This window comes from Gracilinanus agilis, chromosome 4 (assembly GCF_016433145.1).
Source record: "Gracilinanus agilis isolate LMUSP501 chromosome 4, AgileGrace, whole genome shotgun sequence".
Taxonomy (NCBI): domain Eukaryota; kingdom Metazoa; phylum Chordata; class Mammalia; order Didelphimorphia; family Didelphidae; genus Gracilinanus; species Gracilinanus agilis.
In genome coordinates this window covers 188,638,437-188,666,264 of record NC_058133.1, presented here as the reverse complement: position 1 = coordinate 188,666,264, position 27,828 = coordinate 188,638,437, and the positions used below count along the sequence as shown (strand labels likewise).

Sequence of the window (27,828 nt, the reverse complement as noted above, 5' to 3'; positions counted from 1 at the left end):
ACCCCCATTGCCTACCCTTATCACTCTTCTGCCTTGGAGCCAATACACAGTATTGACTCCAAGACAGAAGGCAAGGGTTAAACACACACACACACACACACACACACACACACACACCAATACACAGTATTGACTCCAAGACAGAAGGCAAGGGTTAAACACACACACACACACACACACACACACACACACACACAAAACTAATAATGGAAAGTAAAGAGAAATAAAATGTACCAAAAGATGCAGGGGCATGGTAAAGCAGATGGTCTCATGCACTGCTATAACAACTATTTGTCCTTGAATAAAAGACACCTGCATTCTTGTCGAAATGGTTACCTCAACCTTGCAGTTTTGTCTAAAAATGTTTCTTTCATAAATTCAAAAGGATACGGTCAGCTCCCCTTGAACAGGGAATGTTTTCTTTTTCTGACAATGAATCCTGCTAGCTGCATTACAAATACACCTCTTTTTCTCCCGTCCACTCCTGTGAAATGCTTTATTTAGCTTTCTTAAGTTGCCAAGGAATGCTGCTGATTGGCTATATACTCTAATTGGGCCTGAAAGGTTATAAAACCCAAATCTGAACTGTAGGAAGCTGAAGGTACTATCAGCAGTCTTCCATAGCATGCTAATAGATTTCACTTCGGCCTTCTATCTCTGACCTCATTCCTCTCAGTTGAGAAAATTCTCCAGCAAGGGGTATTACTACAAACACACTAGGCCATATTATGAGTCTGAGATGCCTATTCTATCCCAGGCACAGGTTGCTGGGGATTACAGAATTACAAAAGGCCTCTGTTGCTCTAACCAACGTCTATCTATATTTTCTTCTGCACTCAACAAGTCAGGAAATATGAGCAAAGATTGTCATTACCCTTTTCCCTGGGCTTTAATCTGACTTTAAGTCTGGTTCCTTGTGGTGAGGTCTGGCACAATTCTTTGTCTTCAACACTATAGGAAAGAAGGCAGAGGTTCTAATGAGAGAAGATGTTATTTTTTCACAAAATTGAAATAGCTATAAATTTAAATAAGTCTTCCTCTAGGATTTACAATTTGGAGAAGTCTTATAAATAATTTAGTACAATCCTCTCATATAAGGAAACTTAGATGCAAAGTTAAATGACTTGCCCAAACTCACCCAGGTAGTGAGTAGACAGCATTTGAATTAAGGTAATTAATGATAAGTATTATTATATTTATATAATACAATATATTTATATATTATTAATTTAACATATAATAAGTATTATATATAAAACAGGTATCATGTAGCACTTAGTATGTTCCAATTTTAAAGCAAAGTGCTTTATAATTATCTTGTTTGAGCCTTACAACAAACCTGGGGGATAAGTGCTAATATTATTCCCATTTTATAGTTGAGGAAATGGCGCCAAAAAGGGGTGCCCTTTTATGCCCAAAGTCATACAGCTAGTAAATGTCCGAGGCTGGATTTGAACTCAGGTCTTCCTGACTCTAGGTTTACACTCTATCTACTTGCACCCTCTAGCTGCCCATACTCTGAATCTGACTCCAGTGCTTTTTCCCCTATCACTCTACTGCTAAATTCCTGTTGCTGACTGCATAGTCAGATTAAGAAGGTCAAATATCTCAAAATAAAAGCACCATTCAGAGAAGGGCAGCAACCCTCCCAAGAAGGCAGAGTAAATAGTCCACACAAGACTGTGGAGGATGGAAAGCTGCAGGATATCCAAAAATACTCTAGCAGTATATAAGTTACCTTTTTACTGCCTTGTGCCCCTGCTACTGTGTTCTAGAATCTCCTCCAAATTCCATCTCCTGGTTCTCCCACTAGGGAAAATGGATTAACTATTAAGTGCTGATTATATCAAGATTTCTCAGTGATGCTTTCACCCAACACAGCCGGCCAGGAGTGCAGAGAAGAATCTGGGAGATGTTTTCTCTAAATACTTGTGGTCTCTTGCTTAACATTATAGTTTATGACAACAGATGAAAGTGGGCTTCTTTTTTGAGGGGAGAAGGGATAGCACCCTAAATGTTTACCAGCCCACAAAATTTATATATGCTTCCTCTACATTTACAGTTACACCAATGCCATACCTTCTCATGCTCCCTAGCTAGAAAACACAAATCTCTCTCAGCCATATCCCTTCCCAGGCTAACAGATTGTTATGAAAGCCAATAATAAAATAAAAAAGATGCAAACCCTATTAAATCTTTTAGGCTCGATGCCTGATCTTTAGAATCAGAGCAGCCGATCTCAAACTAATCCATTAGTGAAATAAGAAAGTTGGCTTAGATGATTTTTTTTTAACCCTTACCTTCTCTGTCTTAGAATTGATACTAAGTATTGGTTCCAAGGCAGAAGAGTGGTAAGGGCTAGGCTAAAGGGATTAAGTGACTTGCTTAGTGTCACCCAGCTGGGAAGCGTCTGAGGCCACCTTTTCTGGTTTGGATGATCTTGAAAGTCCCTTCCTGGCCTGCTTCTAATCTACAGAAACTGAGCATCAATATCCCCTTAATATGAAAACACCACTTTTCTCCTCTCTCATGCAAGCAGTACAGTGCAACAGAAAAAAATCCTGGACTTGGAGTTAGGAAGACCCAAATTTGAACCCTAATTTAAGTCTTTACTAGCTGGGTGACCCTGCATACACTACGTGGCTGCTTCCAGCCCATCTCCTTATGGGGATCATTAGAGCATCTGCCTCTCAGGTTGTCATAAGGAACAAAGAAATAATTTGCTTCACATACCTGTCAACTTATATTCAGAAAGGGTTTTCTCTTGTATTTGTATTCCCTGAACCTAGTCCATGATGAATGCTTCATAAATGCTTTTGGTTTGATCTTCTTCAACCTACCTGTTACAGATTGCATTTTTCACACTATCTTCAGAAGAATCAGATCCTAAAAAAGACATCCCAAAACACAAGTTAGAAGGTTTTCTCGTTGAAGTGAAAGGTGCTTACAAAACAATATTCCTTTCAAATCCTCCATTCTAGAAAGAATTTATTAAATTATTAAATACCTACTCTGTACCAGGCATTGTGCTTATCACTTTACAAATATTATCTCATTTAATGATAAAGCCATCAGCACAGACAGTACTAAGCTTACTTCTGCCATAAAGCTTTCCCAGATTAGCCCCATCTGTTCCTGAATCCTGGAAAATCACTAGTCTTACTCTCCCAGTTCAGTTCTCTCCAGGAATACTTATTCGGCCAGTAAGAAAAATAAATATTGCTGGTTCCATCACTGCCTAAGACTGTAAGCCTCCTTAAGGCAGGCATTATTTTACTTATCTGTTCTTTCCTGCGGTATTTGTACAGTACCATGTGTCCAATAAGTACTACATTCTTGTCATTTAATTGAGACCCTACTTAGGGTAATTATACGATATATCATATGTACTTGAAGCCTGAAAATTATTGACCAATTACTGTGTTTTTTCTTTCTAAAGTCCTTTGCTATATATAAAATGTCAGTGGTTTTAAGTAAAAACATTTTCTTTCCTCTTTCCAATTCCAATATACAACATATAACCTGCCTGTGAGGCCCATTACCTAACTTGATGTAGACAGCATTATTTTTAATGCATTTCTTTTGCTTCTTCAGGGAACCTTTTCTGATGCCAAGGTCAAAGAGCTGGACGCCAAGACTGGATTCCTGGCAATAAATGCAGAGAATAGTCATTTACTCAAAGCGGGGAAAATTATCTCTTTAATCTATGCCATGGAATCTCTATTATTGGCTGAATTGGTGTACTATATTGGAAAAGAAACTTATAGAAAACTCTTAAAACTGATTGATTATAATCAGTTAGTTAAAATTCAACCAGCTATTTTGTAGCTAATGTTTTCAAGTGTAACAGAAAACAGAAATTTCATTCGTTTAGTTGTTTTCTAATCCTTTGATAACCCAATGATATACTCCAGTTATTCCTGATAATTTCCTCTAGTTACTTTTTTCTTTCTTGAGCAACAACAACAAAAAAATAAATCCTGGGGCAAGTAGGTGGCTCAGTGGACTGAGAGCCAGGCCCAGAGACAGGAGGTCCTAGGTTCAAATCTGGCCTCAGACATTTTCTAGCTGTCTAGCTGAGTCACTTGACCCACTGCCTAGCTCTTGCCACGTTTTTGCCTTGGAACCATTAAAGAGTACTGATTCTAAAATAGAAGCTAAGGGTTTTAGAAACAAAAACAGAAAAAAACCTTACTTTCTGTCTTAGTACCAAGGCAAGGGCTAGGCAAACAAGGTTTAAGTGACTTGCCCAGGGTCACACATCTTAGAAGTGGCTAAGGCCAGACTTGAACCCAGGTCCTCCTGATTCCAAGCCTGGCACTCTTTCCAACTGAGTTACCTATAGGTCCCTCTATATTTTCTATGAATTATGTGAAGAATAAGGGTATTAGACTGAAAGACCTATCAGAGCAAAGACCGTGTCCAATTTATTTTTTAATCTCCCCCATAGTATTCTGAATATAGTAGAAAATTGAAAGGATATGTGTAGCTATCTGATGAAAATTTTTCACTGCTCTGAGAATCAAAGATGCTTAAAAGCACTTGAGCAAAGTGCAAAAAGCACTTGAAAGATTCTACTATTACTTTTATCTAGGTTTTTTCCCCCACCTTGCTTCTCAATCTTTCTGCTCTCACTGTTTTCAGTTTTTTTTTGCTTCTGGCCACTGTTATATTTAATACAGATTCATTTTTAAATTCTCCATCATTATAGGACCAAAAAAAATCCTAATTTAATTCTACTATTTTCCCAAGAAAGCTGGGAAATAAGAGTATTCTACTTCATGGCTGGTGAACTGAAATATTTATCTTTTAAAAGCATTGTGGAACACCAAGGACCCTAGGTTGTTTGAAGTAAGCTACAAGACAGGTATCAACATACAGGAAGGCTTAAGAGGCCTTCCTTTGGCATCAGACAATCCTTGTATAATCCTAGGGTTTGTAAAGGATTATCAGAAGCTGGTAGCCTTCTATAGGAGTAGTGACACCTTCTACAACAAGCCTGAATCTACTCTCCATCTGAAGTCCTCTAGTGACAGAAAACTTATTACCTCCCCAAGAGCCTTTTGGGCAAGGCTAAATTTTAAGCAATTGTCAACATGCTCCCCCTACCCCCCAAAAGAGCTGAAATCTACCTCTCTAAAGCTTCTACTCATTTCATCCTCTCTGGCCAAAACAAGACAAAGCTTGTTCTATTTCCTTGTGGCAGCTTTCAAATATTTGAGACTGCTCTCCTGCAGTCTATGGTACACTGTACTTGGAATGAATGAGGGGGACCTGGGGTTCAAATCCCACCACAGAAAGCCAGTGGCAAGTCATTGAACATCTCAGAGGCTTCCTTCTTCCCTCTATAAAATAAGAGCTGGCTTTTGAGGTCCCTTCCAACTCTAAGTCTACTCTACTAAGTTAAGTCTACTCAGCAGCCACTTGAGGTTTTCTTTCTCCAGGCTGTTCCCATTGACTTCAACTTATTCTGATCATTATTGCATGATTTCCTCATGCAATCAACTCCCTTCACAAATAGGATGGCTCTGGACCCATTGACATTTCTCCTAAAATGAGGCCCTCACAAGTGGACACAAAACTCCAAATGAGGTATAGAGGGTGGAACTATGACCTACATTTTGGATATTTTCACTACACTGCTATTAGTATAGGCTAAGATTGAATCATTACCTTAGACCTACTTTGATTCTTCATTATAGTAGGGATGATTCTGCTTTCTCAAAGTTTATGCCAGAAGATTGTGAACTGTACAGGGTCTAACAAACCAGAAAGACTTAACATTTAGGCCAATAAATCTTTCAGGTACAGCAGCTCTCACAGAGCTGCATTTTGTACTGGAGAAGGAAAGAACTATACTGATGAAATCATAGGTCCCTTAAAGTATCTAAGTCTAAGACTGTCAGCTTCTTGGGTTAGAAGCAGAATCCTGAGCTGCTTACCTCACACAAACTGGTTCATATTGAATCCAGTAATGCAAACCACAAAACTAAAAAAGACAATTAGATAAGAAAAAATTGAATCTGTGATAAAGAATCTCTTTGAAAAAGTTAAGAGTTGAAATAACAGAATAATCACATGAATTCCATACAAGCCAAAGTGATTGCATTTATTTATTTATTAAAAACCCTTACTTTCTGTAACCACTCTAAGACAGAAGGAGCAAGAGATAGGCAACCAGGGTTCAGTGACTTGCCCAAAGTCACACAGCAAGGAAATGTTTGAGAATAGATTTGAAGCCAGGTCCTTCCAACTCTAGGCTCAGTGCTTGATCCACTGAGCCCCTAGCTGCCCCGAAAACGATTGACTTTAAACATAGGATGGGCAAAGATAATTTAAGAGTCATAGGTGTTCCAGAAGAATACTTCAAATCCCCAAATCTGAATACTGTAATAAAGGACACAATGAGAAAACAGCCCAGAATTTGAAAAGTCCTCCTCCTTTTAAATTGTTGCTTGGCCTTTATGTACTTTCCCATGCTTGGGCAGTTGATTTTTTTAAACCCAAATGCAAAATTTCATATATAATCTATATTCAACTTCCCCATATTAGATTTGTTCTAGCCTATTTGGCATATTTTTGGACATGGATTTTGTCATCTCATTTATTAGCTATTCTTCTCCCAACTTCATGTCATTCACAAACTTTATAAGAATGCTACTGACCCCTTTACTTAAATGAGTGAGAAAACATTAGAGGTCCACACTGTCTGTTTTTGCCTTTAAATCTGTCTTTCAACAACTCTTATAGCTCACGGGAGATTGTCTAGACTCCTTCTCTTGTCTTGAAGTTGCTTGGAAAAGCATGTACCTGAATGTGGCTGGCAAGTACTTGGTTTTCTTGCTGGACATGGTTCTCTCCCTCTTTCTTAAATTTCTATAACAATTATTGTCAGCAATACTCATTTAGGGCATTTAGTCCTGTATTGTCTTGCATTACTTACTAAGTTCTGATGTATGTGGTATGTCTTACCTCTAACTAAATTTATTGGCCCTTTTTGTGTTCTCTTTCAATACCTGGAACAAAGCTATACAAGCAGAAGATGAGAGAAAAAAAAAAAAAGACAGAAAGGGCTTTACCAAGGTTGAATTTTCTGATTCACTGGCTCTGAATCTTTTTGAGCGGTTTCTGTAGCCCACACTTTGAATGGTAGCAGCTTCCTTCTTTAGAGGCTCAGGAGTCCTCTTCTCCCATTTTGAAAAATCCTGAGTATCTGAAACTGTTAAATTAAAACACAGAAAACCATAAAAGAAACAATAAGGCAATCAGACAAAGTTATCTACAGTTCAAAAACCCAGTTATCCATGTCCAGTACTACTAGAAAATCTGAAAAACAGTGGCCAGTGCAATATAATTCAAATAGTGCTGGATTGAGAGGGAGGAAAGACTGGTCCTGACACCTATTAGCTGAGTGACTCCTGCCAAGATTTTTTTCCCCTCAGCTATATAATAGTAATACTACTACTTTTTTTTTTAAACCCTTGTACTTCAGTGTATTATCTCATAGGTGGAAGAGTGGTAAGGGTGGGCAATGGGGGTTCAAGTGACCTGCCCAGGGTCACACAGCTGGGAAGTGGCTGAGGCCGGGTTTGAACCTAGGACCTCCTGTCTCTAGGCCTGACTCTCACTTCACTGAGCTACCCAGCTGCCCAATACTACTACTTTTAACACCAGCCTTACAGGAAGATCTTTGGTTTTTTAATTTTAAAATCAATATCAGTTCCAAGGCAGAAAATTTGATAAGGACTGAGGAACTGGAGTTAAGTAACTTGCCCAGGGTCACAGTTAGGCCTTGTCTGAGGCTGGATTTGAACTCAGGACCTTCCATCTCCAGGCCTAGATCTCTATCTACTGAGCTACCTAGTTGCCTCTAAAGAAAAAAATTTTTAAGCATTAAGGCATTAGAGAAATGTGAATTATTTTAGAATCACAGATTTTGAGTTAGTCCAATCTCTTCATTCTACAGATAAGGACACTGAGGCACAGAGCTGTTAAATGACTTGCCTGAGGTTACAAACCCCAGCTGAGCTGGGATTCAACCTATGTCCTCTGATCCTAAATCCAAGTTCCTTTCCACTTGGGCTTGGTCAGTGATATCTCTGTGTCTCTCCTGGACTGTACTATTGGAACCCTGGAGCTGGACTGAGTCTCCTGCCCTAATTCCCTTCTTTAGCACATTTCCTAGCAATTACATTATTGTCTTGGTCCTTTCTTTCCATTATTCAAGATCAGTAAATATTTCATTAACACAAGGACTGTAGGAGTGCTGACCCAGAAATGACAAACATTAAAATTAAAATGAACTTTATGTGGCCACAAAAAAATAACAGCACGTGTTTTGGGCTACCTGAGCGCTGGCCTCTGGAGATGTGCCAAACTTACATTGGAATCCCGTGTCAAGCTCAAAAGCACGAATGGTTTTCAGCAGTCCTTCCACCAGCTGATTAAATCTTGTACTTTCTCGAAGGCTTCTGAAACAAAAGCATTTGATAGATACTTTTAAAATGAAGTCATTGTCCATGGTTTCAGAGATGTTCAAAGAAAATAAATAAGAGTAAGGAACAGAATTGTTATATAAAGGAAAAAGACAGCCACGGCAACTGGAGAAATGGTTTTCTAGGGACAGAGGATGAATTCTTTTAGATACTGCAGACATTATGCTATAATTAAAACATTATTCACATCAGAATAAACTAAGTGACAGCATATAGGATTTTTACAACTTAGTTCCTAGACAATCTAATACAATGCAACCCAAATGCTAAAACTGCCTGAATTAGGGGGTGCCTTGAATGTGAGCTGGGGAAACAACACTGGAGTAAATCAAGGTCATCAGGGAGTTCACTGCTCTCTCCATCCAAAGCCCAGCACCACTATTTCTCTCAAATGACATCTCTTTGGCTACAAGGTAAGTCCAGAGAGAAAAGTATTACTTAGGAAGACCTCAACAGAAAGAATGATTCAAAAGAGAGGTTCAAAGTTTCTGCCCTTGAGGGCTGGGAAAGAAAGGAGCATGGAACAGGCATGGTGCTACAAGTCAAGAAATGCAGGTTTGCCACTAATTAGTGGTTATATTTACAGAGTAAGTCTAGAGGAGGGAGTTGGAGCTGCTTCCTAGGATCCCTTCCAGTAATCCGAACATTCTATAATTCTGTGATTCTCCAGTAAACCCACTGATGTCAACATTTTCAGTCATGCTTTACTCCTCTTGACTTCTTTGGGGAATTTTCTTGGCAAAGATTCTGGAGTGGTTTGCCATTTCCTTCTTTCAGGCTTGTTTTATAAATGAGGAAAACTGAGGTAAACCGGATCTAAGTAACTTGACCAGGGTGTCACACTGAGGCTGTATTTGAACTGATGAATATAAGTCTTCTTGACTCTCTCCACTGTGCCACCTGGGTGCCCCAACATAACACAAAACTCATAAAACTTTTAGAAAACTCATTCCACTTATTAAGCATACTCTGTCTTAAATATTTTTCTACTGATGGTTAGGACTGGCAAAACAATGAATTATGTTGCTAAAGAATGCTACTTCTTGGGGCACCTAGGTAGTCCAATGGATAGAGTTCCAGGCCCAGAGAGGAGAGGACTTGGATTCAAATCTAGCCTCAGACATTTCTAAGCTATGTGATCCTGGGCAAGTCATTTAACTTCTATTTGCCTTTCTGTCTAAAAAAATCGATACAAAAACAGAAGGTTAAGGATTAAAAAAAAAGTCAAAGAAAAAAAAGAATACCACCTCCTATTGCTGTGGGGTTTTCCTCCCTCCCAGCATCACTTTAATTATATACCTTTTGGTTATATTATTCTTGCACAGTGGACATTGAGAGGGCCCTTTCTTCTTGCTGAGAAGCTTCAACATACAAAATCTGTAAAATGGAAGAAGAAAAACAAAAGTAAGTTACTTTTTGTGGCTGGGACTCCCTATGGGGAGATGTTCATCCATGACGAGATTATCCTGCAGTGTTAAAGGGTTCTTTTCAGGTGAATTCTATTCAGGGGTCCCTGGAATTGGTTTAATCAGATGACCTCACTCAGAGTTAGAAAGGGTTTCATAAGTCATCTACTCCAACTCTTATCGGTGCTGAAATAACCTTGGCCCTCTTGGCAAGGGGCTCTCTAGCTTCTGCTTGCATAAGGGGGAAGCTGCCACCTCCTGAGGCATCCCATTCCACTTTCAGAGATTTCTAATGATTATGAAGCTGTTTCTTACGCTAAATCAGTCTCTCTATACCTTCTGCCTTTTGTTCTGAAATTTGATTTTTGGAGTCATGCAGAACAAAACTAATCAATCTTTCTTCCACATGATAGCTCTTCAAATACTTAAAGAAAATATTTCATGTCTTCTCTTCCTCAGATTAAACTTCCCAGTTCCTTCAACAGATCCTTGAATGTCCCCATTTCCAGGTCTTTCAACAACCCTCTGGATTTGGTCCAAAGGGTCAGCAGACAATGCTGCTGCACAAGTGGGGAGTGCCAGTGCCTTGTGAGCAATGACCCATGAAAATTGAGGAGAGGACCATGTGCAAATTGTATTAATTTAGGGGTTAGCTAGGTGGCTCAGTAGATAAAAGAGTCAGGTCTAGAAATAGGAGGTCCTGGGTTCAAATCTGGCCTCAGAACCAATATACAGTATTGATTTTCAGATGGAAGGTCAGGATTTAAAAATTAGTAAGGAGATGGGTTGAAAAATGAGGCAGATTGGGAGCAACTGGGTAGCTCAGTGGATTGAGAGCCAGACCTAGAGACGGGAGGTCCTGGGTTCAAATCTGGCCTCAGACACTTCCCAGCTGTGTGACCCTGGGCAAGTCACTAAACCCCCATTGCCTAGCCCTTACCACTCTTCTGCCTTGAAGCCAATACACAGTATTGACTCCAATATGGAAGGTAAGGGTTAAAAAAAAATGAGGCAGATTATGAACTCAATCCACATGCAGAAGGGATCCAGGGGAAGAGGGTGGGATAAAGAAACTTTAATGAAATCTGATCTAGACTCTGTGATAGAATGGCAAGACCACTAGATTTGGGGGCAGCTAGGTAGCTCAGTAGACAGAGTGCCAAGCTTGGAGTCTAGAAGACTTGGGTTCAAATCTGGCTTCAAACACATTCTAGTTATATGACCCTAGGCAAGTTACTTAATCTTAATTGCCTAGCCTTTACCCTCTTCAGTTGGAACCAACACACAGCATTAACTCTAAGACAGAAGGTAAGGGGTTTAAAAACAAAAATATACTGCTATAACCAATAAGGTTTATGAGTAATTTACTTTGATCCTGTTTAATGATATACATAACTATCACTCTGCTGTAGGGTAATTAGTCAGAATTGGAATGCACTTCACATAACTGACTATCTATATTGTGTATTAAAATAAAATTTAAACTCTCTGGAATCTAGACTTCCAGAACCTTCAGGTTCATATAATCAGTCAGGCAGACTCTAGGCTGGCTATAGATGGCAAATGGCAAACATGCCACCATTCTGTGGACAAGGCAGCTGAGTACCCAGAAAAGAAATGAATACAGCCAAAAAGAGATGAAGTCCCAAAGATTATAATGCAGGAGTTATGACTGGTTGCTTTGCTGAATATGTGGAGAGCTGGGATGTAATTGGCTGGTGAAGCCAATAAAAGGCTTGCCTTTTTCCCAGGAGAAATGACAAGAATAGGTAAGGGAAAGAGAAAATGGCAGAGGGAAGTAGCAAGAGAACATGAAAAGCCCAAAGGAGCAGCAGGGGTTTCTGGCAGGAATGCAGCCTCACAAGAGACGGCAGATTACCTGCTAGTAGAAAAAGGATACTCTGGGGAGTTAGTTTGAAGGAGACGAGCCACCTGGGTTAAACCTGAATAGCCTGTGAGATTATCAACATGAAAATGTGTCATCCAGTAGTCTTGCAATGGGGGAAGAAACACTGCCTTCATCACTGGGGTACTGCGAGAGTGACAAGCTCCAGGTACATGAGCTGAAAGGCAGAGCTGGGTGCTTGGTAGGAGGTAAATGAAGACGATTCTAATCTCTCTTTAGTGCAAGGCTATAAACAGAAGTATTATAACTCTTTCATCACAGTTAGAGGACACCTTGGGGGCCATCTTGTTGAGCAACCCCCCACCCCCACCTCAGGACACTGTATTAACCTGAAAAGAAAATTTGGATTCTATTACTTAAAAGAGTGAGCACAGGAGAATCCTGATGATTAATAAGATACTGGCAAAGTGAAAATGCTTGTCAACTCTGGGAGGGGGGAGGGAGACAACAAGAATCATGTAACCATGGGGGGGGGGGGGAATTATTTTAAATGCTGGAAAAAAAAAGGCATAGGCAAGGGAAAAAGAATTCTGCTCAGAAAGTATATCATTCATTTTCTTGAAAACATGTAGACTAGACCCAACAGCAATGGAACACTACCACACAAATCAGATCTTTAGATTATGTCCCCTGTGACTGGGTCTCTCTGGCTCAATGCTTACAGAAAAGAAAAAAGATTTTTATGTGCCAATGCAATGAATGAAGCATGGATGGGGTAAGTACTTCCGTCCTTCTCCAAGACTGAGGGGAATAATGTATCTTCCTCATTTCTTTCTTTCTTTTTTTTTAAAATTTTTATTTAGAATAATTCCCCATGGTTACATGATTCATGATCCTCCCCACCCCCCACCTTCCCTGCTTTCTCTTCCTCCTCTCCAAAGCTGACAAACAGTTCCACTGGGTTATACAAGCATCATTGTTCAAAACCTATTTCCATGTTACTCATATTTGAAGTAGAGTGATCTTTTAACACCAAAACCCTAATCACATTGTTTTGATTTCATCCTGTGATAAATGCCTATTCATGTCCCTTGACCATTTGTCAACTGGGGAATGGCTTTGATTTTTTATAGATTTGACTTAGTTCCTTATATATTTTATCTTCCTCATTTCTGATCACATCATTCTTCTTGCATCCATTTCCTATTGTCAACTCAAGAAATTCTTGACTCCTCACCCTGAGATTCAAGGTTATTTGTAATCTGGCTCTGACTACCATCGTGGGCTCATGTCATGGAATTCCTATTCCCACATTCTATTCCATGTTTTGGCCAAGCTGGGTTGCTCTCTCAACTTCATTCTTGTCTCTCTATCTTTTTTCTCCAAGTGGTTGCTCATTCTTGGCATGGCCCACTTTCCCAGTCTCCATGTCTTTAATTCCTTCCCTTGTCTTTAAGGCTCAACTTAAGACCTTTCTCCAAGAAGTTTATCCTAACTATCTATGCCCTGGCCCCCCAATATAAAATGATCGCTCTAGTCTCTTCTTTGCATCTGTCTCACTCTCTCATTATCGGTGCAATTTGTATAAGTCCTTCCCCCCATTAGATAAGCCTCTTTTGATAACTGTACTTTTTTTTTTTTAAAGCTTTACTGTCTGTCTTATAATCAATACTGTGCATTGTTTCCAAGGTGGAAGAGCAGTAAGGGGGTAGGCAGTGGGAGTTAAGTGACTTATCCAGGGTCACCCAGCTAGGAAGTGTCTGAGGCCAGATTTGAATCCAGAATCTCCTGTTTCTATGCCTGGTTCTCAATCCACTGAGCCACCATCTGCCCCCTTTAATAACTGCATTTCAATAATTAATGTTCTTTCCAATGCTTGCTATTTTATTTTATACACTTGATGTGATCAGAAATGAGGAAGATATACTGTTACCCTTCTGTCACTGGGAAGGGTTGAAGCATTCATCCAATCCATGACTCATTTGTTGAACTGGCACATGTCTTGCTTTCCCAATAAGCATTTTGGATGAAGAAACCAAAGCTATATATGACTACAAAAAATGCTCTAACTTCTTATTTTTTAGAGAAATGAAAATCAAGACAATTTCTGAGGTATCATCTCACACCTATCAACTTGGTTACAATGATAAAAGGGCAAAATGACAAATGCTGGAGGGGATGTTGAAAAAAATGAGGACACTGATACATTGCTCATGGAATTGTGAACAGATCTGATCATTTTGGAGAACAATTTGGAATTATGACTAAAGAGTTATAAAACTGCATGTACCTTTTGTCCCAGCAATACCACTATTAGACTTATTTCTTAAGGTGATCAGGGAAAAAAGAAAAGAACCTAAATGTTCTAAGCTATTTATAGCAGCTCTCTTTGTGGTGGCAAAAAACTGGAAATTGAGGAATAGCTAAATAAGTTGTGACATATGATTGTGATGGAATACAACTGTGCTATAAAAAATGACAAGCAGGCTAATTTTTTAAAAAACATAGACCTACATGAAGTTATAAAGAGTGAAATGAGAAAAACCAAAAATATAACTTAATATAATATTATATATAAATACAGTAAACAGAAATATGGTTTGAAGAATAATTTGTGTATATACACCTCCAGATAAAGAACTGATAAATAGAAATAAGCAAGACATAGTTTTATATATACTCATATCTTTTTGTCAAATGATGCCTTCTCTAAAAAGGGTGAGGAGGGAGCTGAGTATTTTAATGTAAAAACAAACAAACGAACAGATAAATAAAGTATTGAGCCAGAGAGATCCTGTCACAGGACACAATCTTGTGCTGTAGGGTCTAGTCTCAGTGTTTTTCAAGAATACGGTAAGCAGGGTCTGTACTGTATCTAAGGTGAAACCTTCAGCTTGGGGCACAGTCCATTGCATATGTTAGGGATTTAGTAAATAGTTGCTGAATTGAAATGAATTTGATGTTTCAAACTTGGAAGTATCTGAAGACTATATATTATATGAAGCAGCTACGCTGCACAGTGTATAGAGTGCCAGGCCTGGAGACAGGAGGTCCTGGGTTCAAATCTAATCTCAGACACTTCCTAACTATGACTCTGGGCAAGTCACTTAACTCTATCTGCCTACCTTGCCATTCTTCTATCTTAGAATTGATACTAAGACATTAGGCACAGGTTTACCAAAAATCCTATATGATATCTGATGAGAGAGAGAGAGAAAGAGAGAGAGAGAGAGAGAGAGAGAGAGAGAGAGAGAGAGAGTGTGTGTGCAAATATAGCTGGTAAAAAAAATTACAGATTTAACAGCGCATTTTAAAAAATTGCAAGTAAATCATAAGATCATATGAGAATTCTGAGGCTTTCCCCAGAGAACATTAAATGTGGAGGAAATTGCTCCATTCTGGCAGGAGTCAGTGAATTAAGTACAAGCTCCTGTGAAATACACAGCCTTTGGTCATTGAAAAATTTCATTAGCCTAGTGTTTCCCAAGGTGGTAGGCATTGCCCAAAATTTAGAATGTAAGTTGATAAATACATGGTTAAGGACATTTTTTTTCTGTCTTTTTTTTTTCTTTCTTTTTTTTTTTTTTTACCTTCGGGGAAGATCATTTCAGAACTGTAGGCTTGCCTATAGCTAGAAAAACCCTTCCATGACTTGACAATTGTAGAGCACAATTCAAAAGGTAAGGTTAGAGTCTGGGGAAATTTTTATGATCTTCCTGTCTCCTGGTATTACTTCCTTCATTCAACCTACAGACCAGGGTATAATTCAGAATATGAAATGCTATCATGTAAGAAATTTCCTAAGAAAGCTGATCATGCAAGCATTCTATAAGACTTTCAATTTCATTATAACATTAAAGGTATATTTCTTACTATTGCTTTTGCCTAGAATTCTGCTAAAGAAAAAAAACCAAACACTAAGGAAAGTTTGAAGGAAACTAACCTTGAATCTTATCCACATAATTAAATATTTACAATGATAAATATAAAAATAAAAATTTTATAGCAGGGGTTCTTGAATTTTTTTCCAAAAAAAATTTTAATAACAATTTCAATAATTGGTGTCCTTTGTAATACTGAGTATTTTATTTTATACATGTGAATCTGAGAAGGGGCTCCTATTGCACCAGATTTCTTAGTGGGTCCTGGGTAAATAACTCCTGCATTTGAGGATCTAGGTCCGAAACATCTTGGCATTCTTGAAATTCTTGAAATTGTTAAGTATGCTTTGCTTCATGTGTCAACAACAAACTTAATGCAGGTTTAGGAGAAGAGTGCATACAAGATAAAAAGGAGATGCCTGGGGTCCACTATGTTAATAGTACTCAGATTTTTAAAAAAAATCTCATGAATGCTGCTGATAAATCGAAGAACTCAGATCACTAGTGAAGATGACAGTTTTCTAAAGGGTAAGAAAGTCAACTGAGAGAAAGGTGTTTAGGTCTTTGATTTCCTAATTAATTTTGGTGAAAGGCAAAAAAACTCCCCTAAACAACAACAAACCCATTACCTTCTGTTTTAGAAGTGATACTAAATATTAGTTCCAAGACAGAAGAGTGGAAAGGACTAGGCAATTAGGATTAAGTGACTTGCCTTACAGAGACAGGTAGTATCTGAGACCAAATTTAACAAATCCTTCATCTCCAAGCCTGGCTCTCAATCTACTGAGCCACCAAATTATCCAGGAATAATTTTTTTTTTAAAAGCCAGTATCAGAGACTTTTCAACAAGGCAAATTCCTGGGTCAATGCCAAGTTCAGTACCCATTCAGATCCACATCACTTACCATCTGCATCAATAATATGTGTATGCATTGGAAGAAAAGTATTTCCAACTTGTATTGCATATCTGGAGACTATAAGCACTATTATGTTTTCAGAACTCATCTGCATGGCTTTTTTAATCTCTAGAAGTTTTAGGAGTGACTAATCATTTCACCAGAGAGGCAAAAGCATATTTTACTGTCTTTTAGATTTTTTTTTCCTTTCTGCTTCTTTAAAGTTCTCTAACAACAAGACAGTGTCAGTTGCTTTCTCTGATGTGTATACATAAGCCTCTTTAATCAGCCATTCACATCCTAAGGAAAAAGGTCCTGGGATCAAACCTAACAGCTGGACTGCTTTATTTTCCTTCAAAACAAACAAGTAGTTCTTAGATGCTTCATCCAGAGATCAAAAGTCTGATGCTCATAATAATTTATTTTTTTAAGAGGCAGGGAAGGTAGAAAACCTAGACCAGGGGATGTAGCAGAAAGATAATAGGGCTTAATGAATGGAATCTGAATCACTAGATCAGTGAATGAAACGTGGAGAAGGATAAATGGGGAGTGTTTAAAGATAAGGGAAAGGGAGGTATGTGTTATTAGTACTGAGCAGCTACTGAGGAAGCAGAATGGCACAATAGAAATAGCACTGGATTTGGAGTCAGAGATTCTGGTTTCCAATCCAGGCTTTGCACTGACCACTTGTAGGACCCAGGATACTTATCCTATCTGGACACACAAACTATTTGTGATATGAGGACTAGAAGACTTCTAAGGGCCCTTCCAATCCTCAATTTGCGAACAGGTTGCTAGTACCTATAACTGAGGCTTGCTATCCCTGGGGCAAAAAAATAGAACATTGCTGCCCCTTCTGGATGAAGTACCTGAAAAGATTAAAGCAGATTTACCTTTGGGACTAGATTTAGAAGTTAGATTTCAAGAAAAGAAGAAGTCTTCCCAGTTTTCCTGCTTCTAAAACACACAAACCCTCCTCCATTTTTGTGTAAGAGATACAAAATGCTTGATAATATCAATAAGGAGTTAACACTACATCTAAGTTTCCATTTCAGCACAGTATAAACATCTGATATAATATCCTTTTCTGTTTTGAAAAAGGAGAGAAAACAAAGAGGTTGTGGGCAAGAGAGATGCTGTGAATGGAAGGGAAAGTGAACCAAAACAAGTATCTGGGAGTAGTAAGGACAAATGCTGACTGCCCACAAGTTTAGAAATCTGTTTTTTGTGTTCTTATTTAAAAAAAAATGTGTATAAAGACAGGGCCATGGTCATTTGTGCCCTCCTGAGGTGTTAAATATGTCTGTACCTTTAATAGGAATTGGGGGTTATAAGTATCGCAAAATGGGTTCATTAAAAGCTTCTGTAAAACAGACTCAGATTGGGGTTTTCTTCTTAATTTCATTAATTTAATTAAATGGAAAGGCTAAAGTAACTGGGCAAATAAAAGGACATGCTAGAATCAGACATGTCCCATTATGAAATTATGGGGAATCTTGAGACCTACCTGCAAAATATGTGGTCACAGGTAGTAGAAACAGGCTCTTTAATCAACTCCAGACTAAAAGGAAGGAAAAGAAAAAAAAAGAACGGTTATTTTTTTTGGTAGGGTCAATAAATAACAATAAAAGATTAACAAAAACCCTCAAGGATATACTTAGTAAAGAATCAAATTAACATAGAACCAGAACTTTTAGTATTTGATTTAATTGTTTTTTATTTTAGTATTTGATTTAATTTGCTTTAATTGCTCAAGAGTGATTTTCATCATTCCTTTTCTCTGCATTCCCTAAATACTTAAAGACTCAGAATAATTTATTTGCTGTTGTTCAGTCATGTCAGACTCTTCATGATCCCACTGAGGTTTGACATTTCCTTATTGAATTCATTTTACAGATGAGGAACCTGAGGCAAACGGGGTGACTTACCCAGGGTCACACAGCTAGTAGGTATCTGAGGCCACATTTGAACTCAAAAGATGAATCTTCCCGACTTCAGGCCTAGCACTCTATCCACATTGCCAACTAGCTGATGTAAATATTCCACTGTAAAAGCTAATCTGAGGGGCAGCTAAACAGTACAGCAGATAGAGTGCCAGGCCTGGAGCAGGGAGGACCTGGGTTCAAATTTGGCTGTACACACTTCCTTGCTGTAAGATCCTGGACAAGTCACTTAACCCAGAGTTGCCTACCTCTCACCACTCTTCTGTCTTAAACTCGATACTAAGATAGAAAGTAAGAGTTAAAAAAAAAAGGGATAAGTGTATATATTCTGCCTACTTACATGTTTTATAGTGATGGTACGTTGCCAATCATAAAGCAATATACAAAGTAATGCTATTTGGACTAAATTAATGAAAAACCAACAACGACCAACTAACTAGGAAGTATAGGAGCCTCATCTATTATTATGCTTCTACTATATCTTTTAGCAATTGGTAAAAAAGAGATTGGATTTAGCTATGGTACCACCAGATGGTTTTCAATCTCATCCAAGGACTTGATTTTGAAATAGTTACATTCCAATATGGCAATTGTAACTCGAACTCCCTAAACATGCTGCAGACATAAACTTTAAGATGAAAATTCCACTCTTTGACTGTGCACGTACCTCCATATGGGAGGCCAGGATGCACGCTGTTGAGCATTTAGATGGAGAACAGAAGAAAAGAAATCAAGCAAAGTCTGTTCTTCTAGGTACTGAGAGTCAATATTTATAATAAAGACAGGAAAAGATCCAGATTTAAATATTTTCCAAAACAGACCCATTTTAGATCCATTGCATACTTATACTTATAAGTGATTGGTAAGAAGTGAGCCCAGATCAGTAAAGGTAAAGAATATTTAACATTTTATTATTCTTATCTAGGTATGAAAGCAAAGGCGGCAGGACATAGGGTCAAAACACCACCTGTGTGGTATTGGTTAAGTTCCTTAAATTCACTGGGCCTCAGTTTACTCATTCGTAAATGACCAAGTTAGATAAGATAATCTCTGAATTCTATCCCCTTTCTGCTCAAAATATATGAATTTAGGATGAGTCCCACTTATGACACAGACCAGCTGTGTGAAGGTGGGCAAATCACACAACTCCTCGGTGCCCCAGGCAATTCTCTACAACTTTATTAAGTTATGGCACAGTTACTCATCTACATTAGTAGAAGGAATTCTCACAATGATTAAGTCATAGGTCCAAACTAATAATAATAAATGAAAGAAAAAGAACTTAAGAATCCTAAGAAGTAAATATCAAACATTTTTATTTTGGCAAACTCACCTTTCTTTCTTCTCTCTTTTCCTTTATTTATTTATTTATTTGTTTGTTTGTTTATTTATTTTGTTTGTTTGTTTGTTTTTTTAGAGCCCTTGTTTGTTTGTTTGTTTTTTAGAGCCCTTACCTTCCCTCTTGGAGTCAATACTGTGTATTGGCTCCAAGGCAGAAGAGTGGTAAGGGTAGGCAATGGGGGTTAAGTGACTTGCCCAGGGTCACACAGCTAGGAAGTGTCTGAGGTCACATTTGAACCTAGGACCTCCCATCTCTAGGTCTGGCTCTCAATCCACTGAGCTACCCAGCTGCCCCTATATTTTTATTTATTTTTAAGCCCTCGCCTTCCAACTTAGAACCTTGGTTCTAAGACAGAAGAGTGGTAAGGGCTAGGTAATAGGGGTTAAGGGACTTGCCCAGGATCACACAGCTAGGAAGTATCTGAGGCTAGATTTGAACCCAGGACCGCCCATCTCTCAGCCTGACTCTCAATCCACTGAGGCACCTAGCTGCCCCCCTTCTCTTTTTTTAAATAGATGACAGCAAAAAAAAAAAAAAAAAAAAAAAAAAAAAAGTGTTCACATACTCTATTGCTAGACATAGTACAAGTATTTATTAATCTCCATTTTATAAATGAGGATATTGAGGGATAATTAGATGGTTCAGTCTCTAGAGAGTAGTGTCTGGAGTCAGGAAGACCCGAGTTAAAATCTGACCTCAGATACTTGTGAGCTGTGTGTCCCTGGGCAAGTCACTACTCTGCTTGCCTGAGTTTCTTTATCTGTAAAGGGAGCTGGAGAAAGAAAAGGCAAACCTCTTTAATATCTTTGCCAAGAAAATCCCAAAATGGGGTCACAAAGAATAAGTCCCAACTGAACCAACTAACCAACAACAAAATGACAAGTTATAAGATATATAGCAATAGTGGACTGAATAGGGAAAACCTAGCATTAACTCCCATGTTTTAATTTTTAATTTTTATGTATGAGTGCTTTTAATTGGGGGGTTTAATTTGCTAGAATAATAGAGAAGGTACATTACATTTTTATGGCTTGATACCATGAAATGCAAAATAAATGGAGCCAGGGGGGCAGCTGGGTAGCTCAGTGGATTGAGAGCCAGGCCTAGAGACAGGAGGTCCTAGGTTCAAATCCGGCCTCAGACACTTCCGAGCTGTGTGACCCTGGGCAAGTCACTTGACCCCCATTGCCTACCCTTACCAATCTTCCACCTATAAGTCAATACACAGAAGTTAAGGGTTTAAAAATTAAAAAAAATAAAAAAAAAAAATAAATGGAGCCAACTGTTACACTACTCAGGACATTTTGATCACTCTACGTAATTACCATGAGGATTCTTTCTATCCTAAGTTTTGTGCTCTCTTCAAAAGTAATTTTACCCTCATATTTTCATTTCCTGCTTCCCTGGCTTTTGGTTTTCACAAACTAGGTAGTAAATTTCTTTAGGGCCTTGTGGTTAGTTGCTTAACTAAGATGTTGGAGGATTTTTGCTTTCTAAATCTTGCCTGTATTTGACTTAAATGTGGAACACAAGTTTACTGTTTTTACTTCTCTGATATGAAATTTGCAACACAGCACATTCATGTGATAGAAAGAAAAAAGCCCATTGGCCTCGAATAACCTTCTTTTTTTAAGCATAAGGGACAAAAAGCATTGTTTATAAATCTATATTTTCAATGTCAACCACCACTGACCATATGATTACAGAAAAAAAAAATACCCATGGGCCCATTCACTTTATAATTCCTGCAGTTTTTTTTCCACATGTACCTAGGGTTACTTGTAGTCAAAGTAACAACCATTTGGCTTTTCACAGGACACCAATCAAGGATGACTGTTTTTATAATTTTCAGCCCTATCCATTCTTAAAAAGTTAAATACTGAGCAGTAGGACCAACGAGCAATGTCAAGAAATCACTCTAATCTAGGCCCTTGTTTTAACATTTGATTTGCATATATAAATTTGATTGAAAAATTCAAATGGATATTAGAAATTACTTCACCAGCATGGCAGATAGCTAAGCAGAGGAGTCCAGACGGCTAAGCCTTACAAATCATAATAAATTCATCAGATGTGGCAGTATTGCTCAGTTTGAAGAAAGGAGAAAGGGTTTTGTTTCAGCAGGAGCTGCCTTTCTCAGATTAGTTTACTATACTAGATTTCTGAAGCATCCTTCCAAGGACAAAGAAGTATGGATACTTTCCATGACTGCACAAACGCCCTCCGCATCTCTGCCTACCAAGTTTCTCTTTCTTTAAGGCCCAGTTCAAGTCCAAAGCTCTTCCAATGATGCCTTCCCTGTTCTCTCCCTGATGAAAGGGATTTCGTCCTTTCCCAGAGTAAGAAAGATTTCAGTTTTGCCAGCTCTGGCTGATTGGAATTCTGAGGATCTAGTGTCAAAGGCACAATGAGGTTCTTACAGTCAACAATTACCCGGATGAGGGCAGTTAGGTGGCAGAATGAGTGGATAGAGAAATCAAGCCTGGAGACAGGAGGATCTGGCTTCAAATCAGGCCTTAGATAGATACTTCCTGTGTGACCCTGGGCAAATCATTTCACCCCATTTGTCTGGTTTTTCTTTTGCTCTTCTGTCTTAGAGTTGTTACTAAGACAGAAAGTAAGGGAGTGGGGGCAGCTGCATAGCTCAGTGGATTGAAAGCCAGGCCTAGAGACGGGAGGTCCTAGGTTCAAATCTGGCCTCAGCCACTTCCCAGCTGTGTGACCCTGGGCAAGTCACTTGACCCCGATTGCCTACCCTTACCACTCTTCTGCCTTGGAGCCAATATACAGTATTGACTCCAAGATGGAAGGTAAGGGTTTAAAAAAAAAAAAAAGAAAAAAAAGAAAGTAAGGGAGTGTGTGTGTGTGTGTGTATACTCCCTTACTTTCTATATAAACATATATACACACATACATACATACATACACAATACATATACACAATATATATAAATACCAGGATGATGTGAAAAGATTATGCAGCCTAATTTCTCATAATGCATACTATGAACTTCTTTGTCTTATTACATTTTTCTATGTTTCATACCTATTTGTATTCATGTTTTATTTCCTATCCTGTTAGACTGTAAGCTCTTTGAGGGTTTATTGTTTGTTGAATTGACTCCAAAAATAAATGCACCTACACAATCAAGAAAGTATGTTGAGTGAGTGGTGGTAGTATGAAGGGTTTTCTATTTTAAAAGTTCCCAGAGAAAGAAAAGCATTAAAATCTGTTTAGGAGAAGGTCTATCCTGTCACCTCTAAGGCCTCAAATAATTAACTTTGTTACAAGGGAAAGATCCTTTACTTGATTTGCAGATTGGCATTTTATTCATAGAGCCAGTTTGTGCTCCTTTGAATGGGGCCAGGTCTGGCTCTGGAGATCAGTGCTACAATTGTATAAGATCTTGAAAGAAATGCCACCACCATCACCCATGTCCTCTGCCACGGTAATCATCATTAGAGTTGAAGCTCCCATCTATGCTCTGATGCCATTCTAAACAGATTAGTAAGGGCCACAAGAGTATGTGAGACCACTGAGGTTCAGATGAATATGAACAGACATGGTAATTCTCCATTTTAAGAATTTAATTGTGCCTTTTGAGAATAGATCCTTGCCTTTCTTTGGCCAGAGCTGGCAAAACCGTAAAATATCAAATAGTATGTGTGTTGTTTAGAATTACTGGGGTTCCATTAGAAGTATTAAGCCTCAAGATATGTAGTATTTGACAAACTTCCTGTGGACATTAGGGGGACTTTGAAACTACATTTTATGTAATCCAATGGGTTTCTGGTTTTGGATGTGGTGACGTCTCCAACGTATAGTGCAGCTTAAATCCGGAGGTGGGCCTTGAGACGAGGCTCTTTGCTACCTGAGTGGGCTCTTTGATAGGAAGCAGCCAAAGGGAATAGGAGGTATGGACTGGCGGGCATTTTGAATAGATCTTAGCCAGGCGTGTGGTCTTATATATATTTACCAACATGGCCATGGTAATTAAAATATTACTTTTCCTCATAATATCAGCGTTCATCAGTTTAAAAAATAACATATGTTAGCATCTGGCCCACTTTAGGGTATATGATAACTCAGTGATTGTGGGGATTCTGGGAGGCTAGGACCAAAGCAATGAATATATTATCTAAAATAAAAAATAGCCAGCACTAAGACAATCTCATTAGAAAATTGATGATTCAAGATTCAACCAAGTAGCAAAGAGATGAGTATATTACTGTATGAGGCAATATACAGAAAAAATATACATTAAAGATGAAAAATCTTTTCTTACTATTTTAGTAGGACATTATTATTTTCTTCTTTTTCAAATCTGAGAAGGGAGTAGCAGTTTTCCTTGTATAGGTTGTTTAGTGGGGTTTTTTCTTTCCTTTTTTAATAAAGACATGCCAAATTTACACATGGATGTATTTTAAAGTATGCAATCTATCATGTTTTATTATGTTACCTGTTTATTCAGAAGAAAAATTCTGATGGGGATCATGTCGATGTGGTAATGATTTTGTATTTGGTTTTTTAAAACATTACTTGAAGCAAAACTATCAGTGATTCTAAACCTTTTTCAGTTTATCTTTAACCATGAGAAATCACTAAGGGAGAAACTGGAAACCTAAGTTACATACAATTTGTGGAAAGCACATGTGCTTGCAAGGAAAAATTCCATAAAATTTTTTTCATCATACTTAAGGCAATGCTACCTGTGAATGAGAAATCCCATACCCCCTCTATGATTCTGTAATATTTTACACACACACACACACACACACACACACACACACACACACACACACACACATTCTGTTAACTTTTGACCTCATTCACACTGGCTAAAGATTCACATTAGGCTAAATGACATTGTTCTAAAAACCTATCTTGATTTTATAACTGTTCAAAAAGCCTCTGCAAAATTACGACGGCATGCACAATACATATAGGTCAAAGGACTTACTTGGGTCAAATGGTATGGGCCAAATGACTTGTGCCAAATGACTCTGTATTTCTGACATCATTCTGCCTATACAAGGGGTCCAATCTCAAGGCTCAAGGTCTTCAGGTACTATACTCGAGACTGGCTTATGTGATATTGGAAATTTGGGGGTCCTTGAACTAATTTTGAGGACAGGATTGGTACTTCCTCTTTTGTGATTATAGTACTGTAATAGCCAAGAGAAAAGAAGATTCTGGAAAGATAAAACTGCTGCTTCAATTGGATGCCAGAAGATATTTTGCCTGATGTGTGGGTTAAACAGGCATGTGGCTTCATTTGTAAATGGCTTTCAATAAATCCCTTAAAACTATGATATTTTTAAATCTATCCTTTTATATTAATTTTATTTCTTACAGTTTATTTGAGACTGGATCCCACTCTCAATAAACCTATTTCTTTTTGGCTTGTAGACTTGTTTTTTATTTTTTTGTGTCTTGGCTAATAAATTTTTGCCACACACCCTAAACTTCTTATAACACTTATTTTAAATTCTTCTACTGATTTAAAGCCATTTCTCGCCTTTTATGCTGGCATAGGGAAAGAGGTCACAAATAAATGATGACAAACCCTCATACTTACCAGATAGGACATTCTAAAATTTTCTGCATCCCAATGAGGACATTCTTTACCTCTTCAATACTGACTGTAGGTAAATCCATTTCTTTACTCTCCACTGTACCTTAACAGAGACAGGGTACATATTAGGAAACAAATATTTTACATGAAGGATTTTTGAGTTTGTTTTTTAAACATGAGTGAGGCCTGAAGACTAGAGAGCTTTCAGCTATAATAGGATTAGATCAACCAATAAGTACTTTTTGGTGGGGATTTTAATCTAAGTCTTTATTTTACCTCTAATACTTTATTACACTTTGCCTTTCCTTTCTGTTTCTTTAATATTTGTGTTTTTATTATATATTTAGTAACCACAACCACAAAATATTTAAATAAACAAATGTATGAGAAAAATTATGTACAAAACCACAGACTCTACATAGTTTACAATTTGCTTAATATATAAATTATATATGTTAATATAAACATCCTGTTTTTTATTTCCCTTTGCATTTTTTAACTGATACTTTTTTCTCTTCATTTTGTGGCTGTTATTTTTAAAAATAGATCATAGTATATATTCTTATTTCTTTTCTTCTCTTTATATATTTACCAGTGATAAGTACTTGAAAGGCCTCTATGAAAAGCAAAAACAAATCTAGTATTAAAAAAATATTTAGATGTGTTTAAGTCTCATCTTTAAAAAAGAAAAATAACCTTTACTTTATCCTAGAATTGATACCATGAATTAGTTGCAAAGCAGAAATGTGGTAAGGACTACACAATTAGTGTTAAATGACTTACCCAGGGTTCTACAACTAGGCAGCGTCTACAGTCAAATTTGAACCCAAGCCCTCCTATCTCCAGGACTGGCTCTCTAGCCACTGAGCCACCTAGTTGCCCCTATTCTCTCTCCTCTTCAGTCTTTTGTTCCTGGATTGTCTTTCTTCTTTCTCTTCTTTTTACCTTCTACAAGAGCAGGCCACTGTTAACAAGTTAAGCAAGCCTCAGTAGCCTCAGCTTGCTTTTCCCTTGTCTAGAAAAGTGGCATAATATAGAATTTGCTCAAGTTCTTTTTTTCTTTTAAGAACATATTGCACACATTTTAAGAACACATTGCCTGGTCTCCTCCCTCCTAAGCCCTTACTTCTTTTACTATCCCAAACACATATTTCCCTACTCCTAAGTTTCCTTTGGTATTACTCTAGGTTCCTCTCCCAGTGTTCCCCCAATATTCCAGTCCTAGCCTCCTACATATACACACACACCTATGAACATTTTCATTTCATCTTCCTAGTATTCTTCCCTCACCTTATTCCCTCTCTCTCTTCCCTCCAACCTAGTGACCCTTCACAAACATACACATATATATATTTTAAAGATATTTTATTTTCCCAATTACAATACATATGTTTGTATGTGGACATATCTATATCAATCTATCTAGATATTTATATCTATAGATAACGATATTTATTACTCACCTGGCTACCACCCTAGCTCCAATACCTTATCATGTCACCTGGCTTAATACAACAGCCTCTAATTAGCCTCCTGGCCTAGCTCTCTCCTCTCTGAGAATCCACCTGTCAAAATGATATTCCTAAAGCATAAATCTGACCATTTCTTCCCCCTGTTCAAGAAGTTTCAGTGGCTTCCTACACTTTGCTTTTAGGATAAAAAATAGATATCCATATTAAACATGCAAGACACTTCATAATGTGGTTCCATTCTGTCTTGATAGAACTCACATTTCACCTACTCAGACATTCTCTGTTTCCACCAAACTAGTTTATTTGCAGTTTCTCAAATAGTGCCATTCATTCTCTCCTCTCCATGACCGCTCCCTCCCATGCTTGGAATGCCCTCCTTCATTTCTACCTTTTTCAATTCTTAAGACTACTACAGGAGGCTTACCACCCTGTTCAATTCCCCCTAATTGGTACAGTTCTCTCCCAGACCCGAAATCGCTGTTATCTATCCATCCTTTTTTTATATTTACTTATCTTCATTAATGCTGTTTCCTCCCAATTGAATGTAAGTCCCTGAGGGCGGAGGCTTCTTCGGTTTTTAGGTTTGTACCCTCAGTACCTTGCATCTAGTAGGCGTCTAATAAATGCTTGCTGAAGTAAACAGAACCTCGACTCCACTCCCCCAGGGTGTCTTCTAACCTCACTTTAGTCCTCTTCTCTTTATGCACCCAACTGCCCCGCAGTAAACACACCAAATTAATTACCTGGCCTAGTGAAAGCGGTCTATCCTTCCCTGGGTCTTCCGGGAGCTATGGCGCGCAATCTCAGTTTCAATTTATATGGATTTCCCGCGCTTTTCTGTTGTCATAGTAACGGAACTCCACCGACCGCCTCGAAGCCAATGGCAATGCCCGCTCGACCACATAAACTGGGAGGGGTGGTGGGGAGAAGAATGGGTTTGGCTCCTCGTGGCTCCTGTGATTGGCCCTCCT

The 27,828-nt window shown here is 38.2% G+C and overlaps 1 protein-coding gene across 1 annotated transcript in view; it reads right to left on the bottom strand.

The window, feature by feature from the left end:
- Positions 1-9,872, bottom strand: part of BRCA1 (BRCA1 DNA repair associated) — a 54,053-nt gene extending 44,181 nt beyond the window's left edge. Inside the window, exons 1-6 of the mRNA XM_044674170.1 lie at positions 9,795-9,872; positions 8,383-8,471; positions 7,080-7,219; positions 3,543-3,645; positions 2,841-2,886; positions 875-951 (exon numbers count right to left, since the gene is read on the bottom strand). Coding sequence (XP_044530105.1) covers positions 875-951; positions 2,841-2,886; positions 3,543-3,645; positions 7,080-7,219; positions 8,383-8,471; positions 9,795-9,865 — 526 coding nt within the window. The 5' untranslated portion in view covers positions 9,866-9,872. The remainder of the gene's footprint in view (positions 1-874; positions 952-2,840; positions 2,887-3,542; positions 3,646-7,079; positions 7,220-8,382; positions 8,472-9,794) is intronic.
- Positions 9,873-27,828: the final 17,956 nt, after the last annotated feature.